The 19,694-nt window shown below is 42.3% G+C and overlaps 1 protein-coding gene across 5 annotated transcripts in view; it reads right to left on the bottom strand.

The window, feature by feature from the left end:
* LOC134455653 (nebulin-like) overlaps positions 1–19,694 on the bottom strand; it is an 88,750-nt gene that overhangs the window by 50,311 nt on the left and 18,745 nt on the right. For 4 of the 5 annotated variants that reach the window (XM_063206861.1, XM_063206859.1, XM_063206863.1 and 1 more), the window contains exons 9-42: positions 19,577–19,687; positions 19,071–19,181; positions 18,388–18,498; positions 17,760–17,870; positions 17,550–17,660; positions 17,141–17,251; positions 16,688–16,795; positions 16,183–16,293; positions 15,659–15,769; positions 15,243–15,353; positions 14,871–14,981; positions 14,487–14,597; positions 13,980–14,090; positions 12,019–12,126; positions 11,575–11,685; positions 11,005–11,115; positions 10,534–10,644; positions 10,136–10,246; positions 9,937–10,047; positions 9,584–9,694; positions 9,252–9,356; positions 8,475–8,585; positions 7,920–8,030; positions 6,373–6,483; positions 6,025–6,135; positions 5,602–5,712; positions 5,243–5,353; positions 4,929–5,039; positions 3,751–3,861; positions 3,185–3,295; positions 2,354–2,461; positions 1,907–2,017; positions 916–1,023; positions 236–346 (exon numbers count right to left, since the gene is read on the bottom strand). In XM_063206861.1, the coding sequence (XP_063062931.1) occupies positions 236–346; positions 916–1,023; positions 1,907–2,017; positions 2,354–2,461; positions 3,185–3,295; positions 3,751–3,861; positions 4,929–5,039; positions 5,243–5,353; positions 5,602–5,712; positions 6,025–6,135; positions 6,373–6,483; positions 7,920–8,030; positions 8,475–8,585; positions 9,252–9,356; positions 9,584–9,694; positions 9,937–10,047; positions 10,136–10,246; positions 10,534–10,644; positions 11,005–11,115; positions 11,575–11,685; positions 12,019–12,126; positions 13,980–14,090; positions 14,487–14,597; positions 14,871–14,981; positions 15,243–15,353; positions 15,659–15,769; positions 16,183–16,293; positions 16,688–16,795; positions 17,141–17,251; positions 17,550–17,660; positions 17,760–17,870; positions 18,388–18,498; positions 19,071–19,181; positions 19,577–19,687 (3,756 nt within the window). The remainder of the gene's footprint in view (positions 1–235; positions 347–915; positions 1,024–1,906; positions 2,018–2,353; positions 2,462–3,184; positions 3,296–3,750; positions 3,862–4,928; positions 5,040–5,242; positions 5,354–5,601; positions 5,713–6,024; positions 6,136–6,372; positions 6,484–7,919; positions 8,031–8,474; positions 8,586–9,251; positions 9,357–9,583; positions 9,695–9,936; positions 10,048–10,135; positions 10,247–10,533; positions 10,645–11,004; positions 11,116–11,574; positions 11,686–12,018; positions 12,127–13,979; positions 14,091–14,486; positions 14,598–14,870; positions 14,982–15,242; positions 15,354–15,658; positions 15,770–16,182; positions 16,294–16,687; positions 16,796–17,140; positions 17,252–17,549; positions 17,661–17,759; positions 17,871–18,387; positions 18,499–19,070; positions 19,182–19,576; positions 19,688–19,694) is intronic. The other variant, XM_063206864.1, reaches the window with a different exon arrangement.

The raw sequence follows: 19,694 nt of genomic DNA, 5'->3' as shown, positions 1-19,694 counted from the left end.
TTTTGTTAAATGATTTTCGTCATGATCAATATTTCTGCAATGATTTTCCAGTGATGATTTTAATGATTTTGGCACTTATCAGGATACTGACAGTGATTTAGACGAGTTTAGGTCCAGAACTATTTCAATGGTGATTATCCTTTATGATGACGATGATGATGATGATTATTGTTGTTGTTGTGGTTAGTAGCCCCAATGTACTTTGTAAATGCCAGACAGTGAAGTGGGTCCTTACCTCAGATACCACCTCAGACACAGCTTTGACAAACTGAGTCTCGTTGGTCTCGGGCAGCTGAGAGTAGATGCTGACATTCATCTCCCTCTTTCCACGCTCTTTATACTTGTTCTAAAGCACACACAGAAAAGAATGTCACTCTCTTCTTCGTGCGAGGTAAGCATTATATACGCAAAAGCAATACAGAACAGCTAATTCTACAAACAACAAATATATCAGATTTCTGACGTATACATGTGTCAGAGGTTTGTATGCAGTACAATCATGTCTTCCTGCAAAAACTGATTGTGTGACCCTCTGCCTCTATGAGTGTTTGTTTTTATTCACAATTTGGTATGAAGGCGTGCCATGTTATGATATCATTATCCAATAACCTATGATGAAGGCAAGCGGAAATTGTTTATTAGGCACATCCTAAAGGCCTTTCATCCTGAAGTCCTCAGTTTTATATTATATTACATTTCAGGTTAACAACTGATCTGAAAACCACTTCTCATGTGACAAAAGGTGTCACATGAATCAGCCGTTAACATGCGTCCAGATGTAAATTGAGACTCCAAAAAGAAGCACAGTCTTAACTTGACTCCATTTGGCTATCATGACCTAGAGGACCAGGAAACCTCAAAGACATTACACTGAAACAGTGTTTTTTCTTTTCTGGTAGAGAAAGGCGTGTTTACATCGCTCTGAAGTTCAGTCATCTCTCTGGCGAAGCTGGTCTCCAGGGTGTCGGGGAGCATTGTGTACGTGGAGCCTTTGAAGTCCCCCTTCCCCCCCTTGTACACCACCTGTGGACCACAACACAGGAACACAAAAACAAACATCCTCCAATATTCATCTGTTCCAAGACCGAGAAGCACTGCAGTGCAAGCCAAGCGGCAAGCCAAGTGGATGCATAGTGATGAATAGAGATGCACCGGATCCTGATTTTTAGGATCCTGCCGGATACCGGATCCACTGCTTAAGATCCTGCCGGATCCGGAACCGGATACTGGATCCTACAAAAGGGTTGAAACACATAGCCTACTCACACACGTGGGCCCTTTTTATCACGTTGGCTCAAACTATTTTGACTGAAAAGCCTCGGCTACCGGAACCGGATCCGGATCCTGTTGAAAACCCTATTATCCTGCCAGATCCGGAACCGGATCTTGGATCCGGTGCATCTCTAGTGATGAATGAACGAGGAGAATAAAGAGCATGCTGATTTAAGATTAATAATAAATTCTATCCGAGGCCATCTAAAAATGAACTGAGTCAGCTTCATTTTTAAAGCAGAAAGTGTGAAAGCCAATGATTTAATGCAGTTGAATGTAAATGGAAGCCATTTGTATTTACGTTCTTTATTCATTTTGGCACAAAAATATTCCATGCACAACCCACTTCGGTCAACACTCACTCACTCACACACACACACACACACACACACACACACACACACACACACACACACACACACACACGCACACACACACATGCGCACACACATGCGCACACACATGCGCACACACACGCAACCGCACACACAAGTGCGTGCCCGCACGCACACGCAAGCACACACGCACGCATGCGCACGCACGCGCGCGCGCGCACACACACACACACACACACACACACACACACACACGCACACACACGCACACACACACACACACACACAGGTGAGCTCACCTCACTCTGAAGTTGATAGGCCTCTTTAGCATGCTGAGTCTCCAGTGTTTCTGGCAGCGTATGGTACAACGAGGTGGAGGCCTCCTTCCTACTGGCCTCTTTATACTTCGCCTGCGGGCACAAACACGGACGAAAATAAATAACACCATGGTTTCCTCAACGTTCAAACACAGCAGGCTCTCCACTGCACACAAAAAGTTATGTAAGAGTATTTTATGCCAAGGCACATACTACACACACAGGGATTAGCAGTACCTTGTGGTACACTTAATGTAAGCCATACACAAAAGTTATAATGGTTACACTTACAGTAGGACATACTGTCAATAAAACCCATAATGGTTAGACTACAGTAAATGGAGCCATAATTTAAAAAATGCAAAGAGAAGAGAATTGTGGTGCAGAGTTAGGTGGAGTAATGGTGCAGAGTGTTTGCAGGTACCTTACCTCACTATACATCTCTCCTTTCTCTTTAGCGAACTTTGTCTCAATGGTCTCGGGAAGAACGGAATAGAGGGTGGAGGAGTTATCCTTCATGTCTTCTTTATACTTCGACTTGGAGGAGAGGACAAGAAAAAGTGAGAAAATACAACATAAAACATGAAAAAAGTAAATCAATTTTAAAAAGCTTAACGCTAATTTCTTGTTCTTGAGTAAAGATGTGAATATGAACCAGAGTTATAGATATTTCTTGGCATATATAACAACGTCAGTGCATCTATGTGACAACAAGCACACTCAATTGTTGTATTTAATTAGCTTTATTGCAGACAAAACCAATGCAATAAGTGTTCCATTTCAATATTTTTTAATTGCTAGCTTTGCGTGAGAAGTTGCATGCTTGGGCAACACAGTTCCTGTGCCTCAGAGAATACGGTTTGCAGGCACTTAACTACTGTGGCAAAGAAGGCCATTATTCAGTCAACTGAAAATGATTTCATTTGGAGTGTTGTAATTTAGGAACCATTTGCACCATTCGCCAGTTTTTTTCCCCTCCCTTCAACTGGAAACGGATGCGTTTATCACGCTGACTGGGCACAGACATGAGAGAGAGAGACAGACAGAGAGAAAGGGAGAGAGAGAGAGAGAGACATACAGCCAGGCAGAGACAGAGACAGAGACAGAGACAGAGACAGAGACAGAGACAGAGACAGAGACGGAGACGGAGACGGAGACAGAGACGGAGACAGAGACAGAGACAGAGACAGAGACAGAGACAGAGACAGAGACAGAGACAGAGACAGAGACGTAGAGCCCAGTTGCTGTGAGAATGGCTACCTCGCTGCGCTGTTCCGATTGCTGCTTGGCAAACTGGGTCTCAGCAGTCTCAGGCAGCAGAGAGTACAGGTTGGAGGAGATCTCCTTCTTGCCACCCTCTTTGTACTTAAGCTGGAGAGCGAAGCAGTGAATAGAAAAAGAACAAGAACAGGCTGTGTCATATGTATGTAGCAAGCATACTGTATGATCATTTGGTAGGGTCTGAGCAATTACAGAGAGGAAGGGCGGGAGTAAAAAGGAGGAGTGGGAGGAGAGAGGAGATAATGTGCAATAGAGAAAGAAAAGAAATTGAAATGGTACAGGAGAGAGACCAGATAGAACGACAGAGCAATGGAGCGACAGCAAGAGAGACAGAGAGTGAACGAGAAAGAGAAAGACAGGAGAGAGGAATTCAAACACAATATCCCTTTACAAATCTTAAAACTACAAGATGAACTCATTGTGTTCGAGATAAGAATGAAAATTGAACAGAGAGATGTACTGTATAAGCAAACAAATACACACACTACAATGCACTTCCACACTTAAGGTTCAAAAGGTTTCGCTTTAGATTAGAAACGACTTACTTCACTTTGCAGCTGGTAGGCTTCTTTGGCATGTTGGGTGTCTAGGGTCTCCGGAAGCTGGTGGTAGAGGGCATTCGACGCCTGCTTTTTACCCGCCTCTTTGTATTTAGTCTAATAAAAACACAACAAAAAACAAGAGACAAAACAGCAATGCAGAGTGAGAGTTCAGCGGATTACCTCAGACACGAGTCTCTGCGGGCTTGCAGCTGAGTGTAATGAAAGGCTGCCTTTTTTTACATGTCGTGAAGTCACCGACCATGTGTCGGTTGGAGCTAGCCCAGTCCCATGTGAGGTCACTGTCAAGGCCAAACAGCACTGTGCCTCGCTCACACACTCTCTCTACTGTAGCCATGCAAAGTGGATCAAGAGGGCAACAAACCCCTCGCCGCACTTGCCGTGATCCAATTTACGAGGATTTAGCAGATCACAGAGCAGGGCAGGAGGTGGTGTCTTTTAACACATACAAGGTGTTGCACTGTACTGTATGAGGAATTACGCCCTAAGTTCATACTACAATTAAGTGCAAAAATACTACAATACCTTGCTTAAGGTCCAGAAGCAAGCGGCACAAAAACACAAAGAACAAGAACAGAAACTATTACTACTGTATGAGCATGAGACTACTACTGCATGAGACTACTACTACTACTACTACTACTACTACTGCATGAGACTACTACTACTACTGTTGCTACAAGCAGTGTAGCAATTTAACATGTGTCCTTAAAGCAACACTAAGGAGTTCCCTTAATCGAAAGAACATTTCAATAGTTTATCAACCTATCACAAGGAAGTTCTGAATTCGCTTCATCACCCTCAATGGTGACTGAACAATAACCATGCTAAGTAAGTTTGGAGGAACATAACGTCTTTGTGCGGTTGGAATGGCAAGCTATACCACTTAGAGGGTCTAATTACAACAACACTTGTGTTGAGTGTTGATGTTGCTCTCTTAGTGTTAAATCAACACTGCAAAGTGTACAATCTACAACCAACAGCTACTTAGTGTTACTTTACTTTAACCTCTTGTGACATGTCCATAACCCCTTTCTGGCATGTGAGTGTTGTAAACCGCTACAAATAGCACATTTAGCATACTACTACTTAGCATACCACTACTTAGCATACTATAATCAGCTGTGAGGGGGGGTAAGCATGTGTTTATGGGTGAGACCCACCTCACTCTGGAGTTCAGAGACGGCTTTGACAAACTGAGTCTCGGAGGTCTCTGGGAGCTGGGAGTAAATACTGGAGCTGTTGTTCTTCTTTCCGCCTTCTTTGTACTTAGTCTGAAGGATAGAATAAGAATAAAATTCAAAAGCAAGTACAATTAAAACAAAAACTCAAATCTGGTTTTATGGTAACTGTTTGTGCAAGGTCCTCGATAGGCTTGCTGCAGGATACGTGTGCACGGACATGATTCGTGCATTAACATTTAAGGCTCGTAGCAAACTTATCGAGAGTGTAAATGCTCGCTTGTATTGTATTGTACCTCACTCATCAGGTTTTTCACTTCCTTAGCGAACTGCATCTGTGAGGTGTCGGCCATGACGGAGTGGAGGGAGCTGGCGGCCTCCTTCTTTCCCGCCTCCTTATATTTCACCTGCAACAAAGACCTGATATTGATCTCTGACACACAAGGAACATTGGCATTCACAAGACGATACACTGACTGACATCTGTTTACGATAGCAGTGATAATGCTTTACTTCAAAGCAGCCAATTCCTGGAGACAGTATGTGTGAGTGCCTATATTTGTTTGGGTATCGTGCACATGTGTAACTTGTGGTTCTGTGTGTGTAACTGTGTGTTGTCATGTGAATTCAGTGCACACTATGTCAAGACATTCACCTCACTGAGTAGCTCTGCAGCCTCTTTGGCATGTTGTGTTTCCCGTGTGACTGGCATCTGATGGTAGAGAGAGGACTCCGCTTCCTTCTTCCCAGCCTCTCTGTACTTGGCCTGAAACACAAACAGAAACACTTTCCATCTCTGCAGCATCACACAGTATGGAGCATTAAGGACCAGAACATGTATTTGATAATGCAGATGTCTCTTCTGTGCATGTACATGGGCATTTCCTGGAGGACCGACAATCCTTAGGGGCCAATGCTGTTGGCTATTTCTTTTTTTTTTAGTGATGGGCGTACGATTTATACGTAGGTTGGCACGCAAAAATGCCCTGGCCTTTTTTCTTCCCAGGCCAGTCCTGGCACTGACAAAGATTGTAACAAATACTCGTATTTACCAAAGGAAAGACTATTGATGTCCTACCTCACTCTGCAGCTCTGACATCTCCTTGGCAAACTGGGTCTCTGTGGTCTCAGCAAGTTGGGAGTAGATGCTGGTGGAGGCCTCTTTTTTACTCTTCTCTTTATACTTCACCTGGAGAACAACACACCATGATTAATGTCACATGATCTGTAGTAGCTCTACTGATGAGAAGAAGTAGACCAATTTTATTCTATTAGTTTCCGCATTCTAAAAAAAGTTATGTTACATATAACATAATTGGAGAATGTTCCAGAATCTTTTCCCACTTAAATTGATGCATATGTACTGTAATTTATATAGAGCGCAAAAGGGATGGCAAAAGAAAGAGACAAGGAGAAGTTCATTTACATCGCTTTGCTTTTCTGCAACCTCTTTAGCAAACTGAGTGGTCAGAGTCTCAGGCATCACATGGTAAAGACTTGATGCATTTTCCTGCTTCCCATCCTCCTTGTATTTCACCTGTGAAGGAACACACACAACCCAGATAAAACATATACATATCATATGTTTGACATATTGTCTAAAAAATCTACTTGCTTAAAATCTTTTTTTATTATATTTTACCATTTAACAATAAGCTTTGAATCTTCTTGATTTAACTCCTGAATCCCATTTTTGACAAGGACAAGCGTTACTTCCCGATGGGTTTGAGATATTGATTAAAGTCCTTATGAGTATTTTCACCCTTTAAGTGAACCGAACTCAGTCCTCTGTAAGTGGACAAAAAGGTGAACCAACAGAAAAAGAACTACATTCTGTCTGTGTTCACATTGCGAGTGTATTACAAAAAGGACCAGGTGCTCTTTCTTGTCCCATTAGGCTTTCATGGGGTGTCAGTCCTCTTTTTGATCACACCCGGTCCTCTAGAGCTCTCCTTATGTGATTACACCCAGTCACATATGCACAGAAAATGCTGTGTCACAAGTCTGAGTTTGCTTTTGGCTGAAAGGGACCAAGTGTGAAAATGCTAATATCTAACTTTAGAACACCTTGCTTTTTGCTATTGACTGACGTCAGTTTAACATCTTAGCACCACACACTTCCATCCCTTGATCCCAGACATGTCACTGTAAATAGATGGGCAGCGCACGCTCACTACTGTGCATCGGATAAGTAATGCTCTTACGGGGACTCAGACGGCAACAGGGCTACTCTTGACATTAATTTGCCCTCATGGATTAAAGTGAAATCTGCTTGCAAAATCCCTGAGGCTTGCTATGCAATCTCACTCCTCATCCTCACCTCATGGTTTGTCAGCACTCCTCTCACCATCAACCAATGGAGATCTACCTCTACAACCAGACAATGCAAGAGAACTCTAGAGACATTCTAGGGTCATTTGTTCACTTTCCAATGATTAAGCTTGCATTTTATCTAGGCAACTAGCGTAATACATTATGTTGAATTATGGGAAATATCCATACCCTTGAGGTAACATGAGCACTCATATTTTCTGCAGAGCACATCCAACTCATGAGTTACAGTAAGCTGCTTATCAGCTTTGTGAATCCTGCAAACCAGGAAGTGTGACCATGACACGGCAAGTAGTGTAAAGGTCCACACACCAGTACTTTGAGCTCACCTTACTGGTTTGAATAAGATGGAGGCTTAAGGACCGAGAGCTGGACAGATTAGTAAAATAAACCATCAAGCAGGAAGAGAAAGGCAAGAACTTTAAAAGATACTTGACTCTCTTCAAAAGTTCCAATTCTGAGTAGGTTGCCACAAAAATGTCAGGTATTGTTGCAGAGAAAGTGCTGAGGTTGTATTTCAAGTAACAAATCAGCTAACAAGGCTACCATGCATGGAGATGATACAGATATAGGTCAGAACCATCTGTAGAAGACAATTTGCAAGCTTTTAGAGAAGAAAAGGGTGTTGTTTTGCTCTGGTACCTCGCTGTAGAGCTGGGACACCTCTTTGGCATGCATGGTTTCCAGGGTCTCAGGAAGAAGGGAGTACAGACACTTGTTCACCCCCTTCTTGCCTGCCTCTTTGTACTTTCTCTGAAAGCATCAAAGGGGAGAAAACAGTCCAGGAAACACATAAAATGCACAACAGCTAGGACAGACAAAAAAACAGGAAAGCGGATTACTTTGAATCATGGAAATCTTTTGGGAATCTGAAACCAGACCATTTGCATGTATGCATGCAAATTCAGACTTAAAACGTAAGCCATAGAAGGACACCGTTAATTCCCACAAATGGTGCATTTCCACTGATTCTGAAGTTAGATGACATATCACAGAAGCACCATTGCTTGATTTTAATATGCCATTCTGCCATATGAAACTAAACTAGTAGTGTGTCATGTAGCAGCTAGAACACATAGTCATGTTGCTTTACAAAATAGCTTAGTTCAGTTATTTTGTACTTTCCAGTCATATGTTTTCTGTATATTAAAATTATGGAGAAAATCATGCCTGAAATCAGTCACACTTTGAGTGTACCTCGTTGGTCAGATCAGCCATAGCTTTAGCAAACTGGATTTCTGCTGTGTCTGGCATCTGTGAGTAGACAGTGGAGGAAGCAGACTTTTTTCCATCCTCTTTATACTTGCTCTGGTGGAAGAAAGAGAAACATGCGCAAAGTAATTAAATGTAATATCAGTGGAAACGATAACTCATCAAATGAAGAAAGTAAGAGCAATGTTTTACACTACATTACAGTGTTTAATGCAATTTCATTTTGGAGATTGGTGGACAACTAATACAGTAGATAGCCTTAGTTGAATACATCAAATTAATAAATAAATTAAGGATACACTACAAGATCCTGAATGTGACCTTCTATTCAAATGGAAAGTGGATTTTTGCTAACATTACTAAAATGACTGAGGCAACTCCTTTCAAATCCCTATGCTAACTGCAGCACCCATACAGACAGTGATCTTCTAGTCTGACTCTCACCAGCCCTGTAGTTCCGGACAGCTTCACAAGCTCCACTAAAGGGAGGTCTGGGAAAGCGTGCATTGGATCCATTTTAGGAGGACACGGCTTCATCTACCATTTGTCCATCCTTGCCACAAACAAATTCCTTCAAAACCGTTTTCAGTATGTGGTAGCGTCTACAATACAGTTGTTAGGTGTTACACAACTCCTCGAAATGAGCCACCATTGTTGTTGGATGGAGCAGTGCAGAAATACACAGGTTTGGTGAGAGCCGGGCTAGTGATCTTATGTAACATTATGATTTAAAATAAAGTGTCATTGCACTTGTCTCATCACCTCGCTCATCATCTCTGTCATCTCCCGGGCAAACTGGGTCTCCAGGGTGTCTGGCATCGTTGCGTAGATGGAGGAGGATGTGCCCTTGTTCTCTTTGTATTTGACCTGCAAGCAGAGAGGTTCTGTGTTTATGATGCCGCTGTGAGTAGATGAAAGCTGATTGAGCAGTGAGAATGTGTGCCATGTCAGTTTGTGAGCTTCTACTGTATGCTGTGTGTGTGCATCCTGTCAGAATGCACTTGCTATTGTCACCTCTGACTGTCAGTAAACTGTAAGTGACTTGAGACACAGTGTCATGTATGTGTCACCTCTTGCACTAGTCATGACATTACCTCACTCTGTAGCTCAGAGACTTCCTTGGCATGCTGGGTCTGCATAGTCTCTGGCATCTGGTGATACAGAGAGCTGCTCGCTTCCTTCTTACCGGCCTCCCTGTACACTTTCTGGAAGAAATGCATTTAGGATGTCATTTTTTTCCCCATTGTATTGTTATTATTTTGATTAATTGTGTAATTCTGACTACTAACGCAAGGGAGGGCACTTGTAATAGACCTGAAACAGGCTTGAACCATCGTTGGCTTTGTGTTTTCTCAAATGGTTTTAAATATCTAATTTGAAGAAATTGGCAGCCATTGACTATATGATGGAGGTAGATATGTTGATGTATGATGTTAAAGACACTCACCTCACTCAGTAGCTCTGCAGCCTCTTTGGCGTGTTGTGTCTCCATTGTGACTGGCAGCTGATGGTAGAGGGAGGACTCCGCTTCCTTCTTCCCAGCCTCTCTGTACTTGGCCTAAAACAAAACCACAAACATAGGACCACTTGCCTTCGCACCACATGACATTATGTGAATCAAAAAGACACGAGGGGCACAGTCATACCTCACTCTGCAGCTCTGACATCTCCTTGGCCAGTTGGGTCTCTGTAGTCTCAGCAAGTTGGGAGTAGATGCTGGTGGAGGCCTCCTTTTTACTCTTCTCTCTGTACTTCACCTGGCATACAACACATCACAATTCATGTTAAACTGCTGTACTGTTTGTGGATTCTATTAATGAGTACACTAGGTACACAGGTCAAACCTGTTTTATTGTGATTAGAACATACCGGTACTGCAAGTACACAAAAGTGTTTTTCACAGTTTAATAAGAGATCATTGCACCTTCTTTTAAAGTGTTATTTTTTCAGCGCAACATAGATGCATGAAATTGAATAGAATAGCAAGCATAACATCGGGAGAGAGAGGGAAACAGACAGCGACAGACAAAAATTGTAGATTTACATCGCTTTGCCTCTCTGTAACTTCTTTGTTAAACTGAGTGGTCAGAGTCTCAGGCATCACATGGTAAATACTTGATGAGTTCTCCAGCTTTCCATCCTCCTTGTATTTCACCTGTGAAGGAACAGAAATACTCCAGATGAACCAAAATGTAGAAGGCATATTTAACATCGTGGCTGAAACTCTGCTTCGTGTTTTACTGAGCCAAATGCTTTTAGCCAGATTCAAAATTCCTAAACTATGGAAATAGCAGGTGTCGTCAAGGGCTAGAACACTGTTCTGTATCTTGTTGCCACAGTCTAAAGCAGAGACACAGCAAGCCTGCATTTTCAATATACTGTATATGGACTGCATGCATTGCAGATGGTATGAGAATGATTGTACAGCATATGATATGGGTTAGAATTACTTGCACAGGGGACTGTGTAAGTTGGTTGTGAACAGTGGAGAGATGTCTGCCAGATGAACTGTTACCTCACTGCAGAGTTGGGACACCTCTTTGGCATGCATGGTTTCCAGGGTCTCAGGAAGAAGGGAGTACAGACACTTGTTCACCCCCTTCTTGCCTGCCTCTTTGTACTTTCTCTGAAAGCGCCAAAGGGGAGAAAACAGTCCAGGAAACACATAAAATGCACAAGGGTTAGGACAGGACAGACAAAAAAAACTAAGGAGGTAAATTATTCAGAATCATGGAGCCCTTTTGGGAGTTTAAAAGTAGATCATTTGCATCCATGTACTGTATGCAAATGATGACTAACAAAAACATGCTCCATTAAGGGAGTAATACATTCCCAGAGAGGGTGCATTTCCATTCATTCTGACGTCGCATGGAATTTAACTAACCAAGTATTGTTTTAACATGCCATATTTAGCTGTGTTATGCCATTCAAATGTTTGATGTCAAATATTTAAATATCAGTGACTTCAAATATTTAAGCGGAATGGAAAATGGTTTGTAACATCCATTTGGTTTGGATTGTCTAAAATCAAAGGATGCCTGCAAATACTGTTAAAATAGTACTATCAGTCACACTTAGGACATACCTCATTGGCCAGATCAGCCATAGCTTTGGCAAACTGTATTTCTGCAGTCTCTGGTAGTTGTGAGTACACACTGTAGGAAACGCTTTTTTTCCCATCCTCTTTATACTTGTTCTGGAGGTAGAAGGAGAACACACATACAACAGTGTAGAAAACCCATATCGACTCAATATCAATATGAACTGAAAAAGATTTAAAAGTATTACAAGTACAACACATAAACCATAAATGAATGAAGGACGCTCAGGACAGCAATATTCAGATTTTTTTCATCGTTTATTTGCCCACAAATGTTTGCTGAAGAATGGCTCTGCCTGAAGGTTTCAGGGGTAAATAAATAAAGAAAAAGGTGCTTTCCTTTGCTTCATTCATTCATTTCCAGGATCTTTCCATGATACTCTTATACAAACACTTTCAAATAAAGTGACATTGCACATGTCTCATCACCTCGCTCATCATCTCTGTCATCTCACGGGCAAACTGAGTGTCCAGAGTGTCTGGCATCGTTGCGTAGATGGAGGCTGATCTGGCCCTCTTCCCCTCTTTGTATTTAACCTATAAGAACAGAAATGTACTGTGTTAAAATTACTCTTTAAAGGCTTAAATTTACATTTACATTAACATTTGGCCCACTTACAAATAGTGCTATTTTTATTCAATGGTCATTTTCTATGTTAATTATGTTCAATGTTATAAACTGTAAATTTGAAAATACACTATTGACTCCACTGCAGAGTAATATGACCGTGGGGTCAGGAACCTATGGCTCTAGGGCAGAGTTTCTCAACCTTTTTTGTTGCGTGTACCCCCTAAGCCTTTTTGCTGTGCCATGAGTACCCCCTAACTCGTACTGTATGTCGCTTTCTCTACCCCAAGGTGACTAAAATCCATACATTTACTAAAATTACAAATGTCCAAGTACCCCCTGCAGTTTGCTTGCGTACCCCTGGTGGTACACGTACCCCTGGTTGGGAAACACTGCTCTGGAGCCACATGTGGCTCTTTTGGGAACTGTATATGGCTCTTACTTATCTAGGGTTGCCTTGAAATATGGAATCGTCCTATATTTATAAATAAAACTACAGATTCCAGATTGAGTCGAAACGGGACAAGGGAGGTAAAAAAGTGAGAAAATGCAGGAAATTACATCTAAGAAATACAACATTTTCCCAGACCTCGCCACAATGAATTTGACATTTGGCAATCCTTTACTTACCTTTTATCAATAAAAGCAATAACTTGACAGTACTCTCTAAAATTGTTGGGCTCAATTGAAATAGGGCCTACATGCTTTTGATTGTATTCAGTGTTTTTAAAATGGTATGGCTCTAATGAAAATTTCTTTTTAAAAATTTGCCGTTTATGGCTCTTTCCACCTAAAAGGTTCCTGACCCCTGCTCCACAGTGTTGTAAATCCTCTATCTGAATTCATATGTTTATTCTGAAATACTGACAACCCATTTACTGTGTACAGCTGCATCTGTGATTCTCAGGTGTGGCTGTTCCTGACTCTGTATAGTTCTATTATATAGTGTGGATGAGTGTCTGTCTGTGTGCATGTGTGTGTGCGTGCGTGCGTGCGTGCATGTGTGCGTGCGTGCGTGCGTGCGTGCGTGCATGTGTGCGTGCGTGCGTGCGTGCGTGCGTGTGCCTGTTTGTGTGTGTGTGTGTGTGTGAGGAATGGAAATTAGCACCAGTCCACGGGTGACGGGTGAATATGGCCTTTGGCAGGTGAAATATGTCAACCCACCCATCACCTTCATGGATTATTATTTTTTACAGGCGCCCGGGTTAATGCTGAATTATATGCAGCATCCAACATGAAAGGTTTAAGCAAATTGGTAATGAAAAGAGTTACTGGCTTCACAATAATTGAATTTATGACCTCTGAAACAAAAGTATTGATCATATAATTAGCTTACTTGGGGGCGCTGTGGCGCAGCGTGCTAAGCCCCCCACACTTGGGCTTGCATGCCCATGGGGACCCCGGTTCCAGTCCGGACGGGGTCATTTCCCAACCCTACCCCATCTCTCTCCACTCTCACTTCCTGTTGCACCTTCACTGTACTATCCAAAATTAAGGCCCAAAAAGCCCATAAAAATAATAAAAAGAAAAGAAAATGAGCTTACTTGGCATTACAATGTTTGGAACGGTGGAATATGAGATTATGAACTGGTGCAAATTGTCAGTGACTGGTAGATTTTAGAAACTACCTGCCACAGTGACTGGTGGGGAACACCAGGGGAACAACACACGGTGTGTGTGTGTGTGTGTGTGTGTGTGTGTGTGTGTGTGTGTGTGTGTGTGTGTGTGTGTGTGTGTGTGTGTGTGTGTGTGTGTGTGTGTGTGTGTGTGTGTGTGTGTGTGTGTGTGTGTGTGTCTTTCAGTCCTGGAGTCATATTGATACCTCACTCAGTAGCTCTGAGGCTTCTCTGGCGTGTTGGATCTCCAAAGTCTCTGGCATCTGGGAATACAGAGAGCTGCTCGCTTCCTTCTTACCGGCCTCCCTGTACACTTTCTGGAAGAAAAGCGCATACAAAATGAGATTAGCACTATTCAACAGATTATTTACTTTAATTTCAACTGTCTAGGCTAATTTCTTTGCGCCAACTTTCTTATATGCATACTGCTTGTCTAACAGCTGGGAGATATGGAAGTGTTCCATGACACTGAATGGTGAATGGCCAACAGGTCGTAATGGTGAATGGGTGAATGGTTTGAGTTTTGGGTGAAATTTTGAGTGAAATTCACCCTTTATTTGTATAGGATTGAACTTTCCAAAGTTTTCACATGGCTATGCTCCTCTGAGTTCAACTCCTTCCATATGTATGAATGGGAGAATTCGCTTCACCTACAGTATTACCTACAATGTGTTCCCGCTAAAAAAAGTGTGCAGGATTATTAAGACACTCACCTCACTGAGTAACTCTCCGGCCTCTTTGGCGTGCTCTGTTGCCATTGTGACTGGCATCTGATGGTAGAGAGAGGACTCTGCTTCCTTCTTCCCAGCCTCTCTGTACTTGGTCTGAAACACAAACACTGCTGTAAGTACCTGTGAGGAGTTGCCTTACAATATATGACAAAAAAGCTTAAATTCTCCAACAGATTCTGTTTCATATCAAATTGAGGCAGCATGCTTTGGGGCATGGAAAAGAAATTGGTCTTGGAATCAAAAGGTTGTACGTTTGAATCCCATAGCAGTCATGGCTGAGGTGCTTCTCAGCAAAGCACCAAGCCTCACATAGCTAAGGGGACGGTAAACAATACCCTCTACCTAAAGAACTTGATGGGGCCATACCTCACTCTGCAGCTCTGACATCTCCTTGGCCAGTTGGGTCTCTGTAGTCTCAGCAAGTTGGGAGTAGATGCTGGTGGAGGCCTCCTTTTTACCCTTCTCTCTGTACTTCACCTGACATACAACAAATCACAATGCATATTATACACAATAGCAAATGAAAGACCCTTGTCACTTTGATTAGAGCACCCAGATATGCATAAATTGTGTTTAGAACATTTTACCTTCCGTTTCTTTGGTGCATTAATTTTTTGCAGGCCAAAATGAATGCATGCGAGTTAACAGAAGAACAACAGAAAGGTTAAGGGAGAGAGGTGAGACCGGGGAGAGAAGGGGGAGAGAGAGGGGGAGAGGGAGACAAATGAATTGATTTACCTCACTTTGTCTTTCTGTAACCTCTCTGACAAACTCAGTGGTCAGTGTATCAGGCATCACATGGTAAATAGTGGAGGCGTTTTCTAGTTTTCCATCCTCTTTGTATTTGACCTGTGAGGGAACACAAAAAACTACAGATGAAGCAGAGTGAAGAAGGCATATTTGGCATTTGGCAAATGAGGAAAATAGAAATATAAATGTTCTTTACTCTCTGCGAGTTCCGATTCTGAATTCTTAAGTCAGGCAATATGGACAAGAGCCATTGACAATTTTAATTGTTAGATAGCTAACTGGGCTAACTGACACTGGAAATGATATGGGAGCTGATATGAGTTAGACATTAGTACCATTAGAAGAGGGGACTGCATGGCCAGCATGAGAATACTGTACAGTGTTGTTTTGGTACGTGACTTTACCTCACTGCGAAGCTCAGACGCATGAGCTGCATGTGCAGTTTCCAGTGTGGCGGGAAGGAGGGAGTACAGATTCTTGCTCACACCCTTCATGCCTGCCTCTTTGTACATTCTCTGAAAGCATTAAAAGGGAAAAGCACATTCCAGGAAACAAATAAGAGGACAATAACTAGGACAAACAAAAAAACTAAGGATGTTAATTATTCAGAGTCATAGACACCTTTTGGGAATTTGAAACCACACCATTTGCATACATGCATCATCCCTGCATGATGTACGAAACATGAGGTATAAAAGGTAACAGCATCTTATAAAGGCTGCATTTATATTAACTCTGACGTTGAATAACATCCAACGAAGCACAGTAGTCTGATTCACAGTAGTACATGCCACATGTATGACATCAGACATCTACATGGCATGAGAAAATGGTTCCTCATAGCCATTTTCTTTAAATAATGATGCATGCATATACTGCAGGTGCATTAGTGCACTGTGCATATTATTGCAGTGAAATCAGGACATACCTCATTGGCCAGCTCAGCCATGGCTTTGGCATGTTGGGTGTCTGCCGTTTCTGCTAGCTGTGAGTAGACACTGCAGGATATGCTCTTTCTACCACCCTCTTTATACTTGTTCTAGACGGGCAGAAAAAAGACACACATTTGAAAAAGTATGACAGACAAGTAATCTAGTAAAACGTCAACTCCCTAAAAAGAAATCTGTTGATGAACAATAACAAAAGCAATCCAGTAATCTTGTGTAATCCAGTTTAGGTTTTGGGAAGTGGTGGAAAAGAAGAGTGGAACTTTGCCACAGATTTGACAGATTTGTCAGATTTGTAGAGCATACAATTGCTTCAGATATTGCATACCCAAAAGACCAGACTAGTTATGCATATTTGATACTGTGAGAAGGTACCGGTAAGCACTATATGAAACTCTGTACTGTATTTGTTATATTGTAAGTGATAATTAAATAATCAGATCCAAATTGGAATGTAATCTGATGTATGCTGACGAATGTAATCACCTCGCTAATTATCTCCGTCATCTCCCGGGCAAACTGGGTTTCCAGGGTGTCTGGCATCTTCGCGTAGATGGAGGCAGCTGTGCCCCTGCGTCCCTCTTTGTATTTGACCTGCAAGGAGAGAGGTGCGGTTTTTGATGTGCCAGGTGAGAGCTGATACATAATGTCCGTGTGTGTGCGTGTGCGTGTGCGTGTGCGTCTGTCTGTCTGTCTGTCTGTCTGTCTGTCTGTCTGTCTGTCTGTCTGTCTGTCTGTCTGTCTGTCTGTCTGTCTGTCTGTCTGTCTGTCTGTCTGTCTGTCTGTCTGTCTGTCTGTCTGTCTGTCTGTCATTTTAGAGTTGCATTGGGGTAAATGTAACTGAAAATGTTTGATTTCCCAAATTGAATTCAAACGACAAAAGCTGAAATTACATCATGTTTTACAAAACAGTACTTTATTTAATCTTCATGACTTTACCTCACTCTGTAGCTCAGAGACTTCCTTGGCATGCTGGGTCTGCATAGTCTCCGGCATCTGGTGATACAGAGAGCTGCTCACTTCCTTCTTACCGGCCTCCCTGTACACTTTCTAAAACACAACCATGTAGAAAAAAGAGTGTTATTTACCATACCGTTTTGTTATTTGTCCATGTTCAAGCAATACATTCCAGTCTCCATGGATTTCATTGGGAAAGCCAACCATGAAAATGAAATAATCTTTATTAAATCATTATTCACTTATTAGATCATTATTAAAACATATATTTCATCCTACATCATAATTTGAATCCTACATACCTATGTATAAAGCATACTTCCTGTGCCCCAATGCCCTTACCCGGTGTAATTGCATGCTATGTCTAAGTGTGCATCTATAACATTCTCACCTCACTGAGTAACTCGGCAGCCTCTTTGGCGTGCTCTGTTGCCATTGTAACTGGCATCTGATGGTAGAGAGAGGACTCGGCTTCCTTCTTCCCAGCCTCTCTGTACTTGGTCTGAAATAAACACAAACAAACATAAACGTAGGGCCACCTTGTCACCTCCACTATAAATCCATGTTAATGGTGAAGCTAGGTGGAGTGGTCCAGTCATACCTCACTCTGCAGCTCTGACATCTGTTTGGCCAGTTGGGTCTCTGTGGTCTCAGCAAGTTGGTGGTAGATACTGGTGGAGGCCTCTTTTTTACCCTTCTCTCTGTAATTTTTCTGCCATGGAACACATACAAATCACATCAGGAAACATATTAGCTCTATTAATAGCTAAAGTAACGTTTCACTCTGATCTGTCTGTCATTGTACACAGGGCCGCTGACAGCTATTGCTGGGCCTGGGACAAAACCACCCGAAAAGGCCCCCTCCTCAAGACATACAATGTGTTGGGGTCCCAATTCTGGGCCCCTCCTTTCTCTGAGTCCGGGACAACTGACCCCTTTGTCCCCCCCTGTCAGCAGGCCTGATTGTACATGAAAGTATTAAAAAAAAGCATTTTCAGATGATTCCATCTTCAGATCTGTATAGATGCAAGGGAACAGGAGTGCAAGCACAATATTCACAGAAACAGTGAGAGGGATGAAAGAGAGAGAGAGAGAGAGAGAGAGAGAGAGAGAGAGAGAGAGAGAGAGAGAGAGAGAGAGAGAGAGAGAGAGAGAGAGAGAGAGAGAGAGAGAGAGAGAGAGAGAGAGAGAGAGAGACAAAGGAGCTAAAGAAAAGTGAACCAGTTTACCTCACTTTGCATTTCTGCAACCTCTCTAGCAAGCTGAGTGGACATTGTATCGGGCATCACATGGTAAAGACTTGAAGCATTTTCTTGCTTTCCCTCCTCTTTGTATTTGACCTATGAGAAACACAGATAAATAAAAATAAATACATATGACTTTAAAACTATTTTGAATAAAGGATAAGGCATTTCAACCAAACATGCTTTTGTGAAGACACGTGCACAGTCTGGCTGAAAAAGTAACAATGTTTTCCTAATGCACTTCCCATGGAGTTCCCTAAAACAAGAACAATATAACTCCCAGACTTTGCTGTTAAGTTTTTACATTTTCAAGTAGGTCAACTATGGTACTGTAAGGTATCACTGCCGAGACAGAGCTGACGTTGTGTATTTCAAGAATTCAAGCTAGCTAACTTGGCTGGGCTGGCATGCCTTGGAGATGATATGGGAACTGGTGTATGTGTGTGTGTGTGTGTGTGTGTGTGTGTGTGTGTGTGTGTGTGTGTGTGTGTGTGTGTGTGTGTGTGTGTGTGTGTGTGTGTGTGTGTGTGTGTGTGTGTGTGTGTGTGCGTGTGTATGTGTGTGTGGGACTGACAGGAGAAGTGATATGAAATGAAAATGGGTTAGAACCATTAGAAAAGGGGGCTATGTGAAATGTGTGGGTATAGAAGGAGCGAAAAATCTGTTACCTCACTGAACAGCTCAGACACCTCCTTGGCATGTGCGGTTTCCAGAGTCTCAGGAAGAACAGAGTAGAGGTTCTTGCTCACTTCCTTCTTGCCTGCCTCTTTGTACTTTCTCTGAAAGCACCAAGGTAAGGACCAAAGACAAAAAACACACAAAGGAGGTGGATGATTAAGAATCCAGGAACCCTTTTGGGAATTTCAAAAGAGGACATTATTGCATGACTTGGGAAACATACGTAATAAAATGTCACAGCAAATTCCCAGGACAGGGTGTATTTCCACTAATTCTGAGGTTACATGACATTTATTTCAAGTGCAGTTCCCTGGTGTAATGAATGTCATATTAAGTTGTCGATCTGCGGGTAGTAATTGTAAGTGACAATAGATATTTAAATGACATGACTAGAAGGGTTGTCACTGTCATTCTGCTTAGGTTTCCAGAATGTCTTTTGTTTTTCTAAACATCACAATGCAATGCATGCAGACACTCAGCCACATTTTAGACATACTTCATTGGTCAGCTCAGCCATAGCTTTGGCATGTTGGGTGTCTGAAGTTTCTGCTAGCTGTGAGTAGACACTGCAGGATATGCTCTTTCTACCACCCTCTTTGTACTTGTTCTAGAGG

The sequence above is a fragment of the Engraulis encrasicolus genome, chromosome 9, assembly GCF_034702125.1.
Source record: "Engraulis encrasicolus isolate BLACKSEA-1 chromosome 9, IST_EnEncr_1.0, whole genome shotgun sequence".
NCBI classification, from domain to species: domain Eukaryota; kingdom Metazoa; phylum Chordata; class Actinopteri; order Clupeiformes; family Engraulidae; genus Engraulis; species Engraulis encrasicolus.
This window is presented reverse-complemented; position numbering and strand designations above follow the sequence as displayed.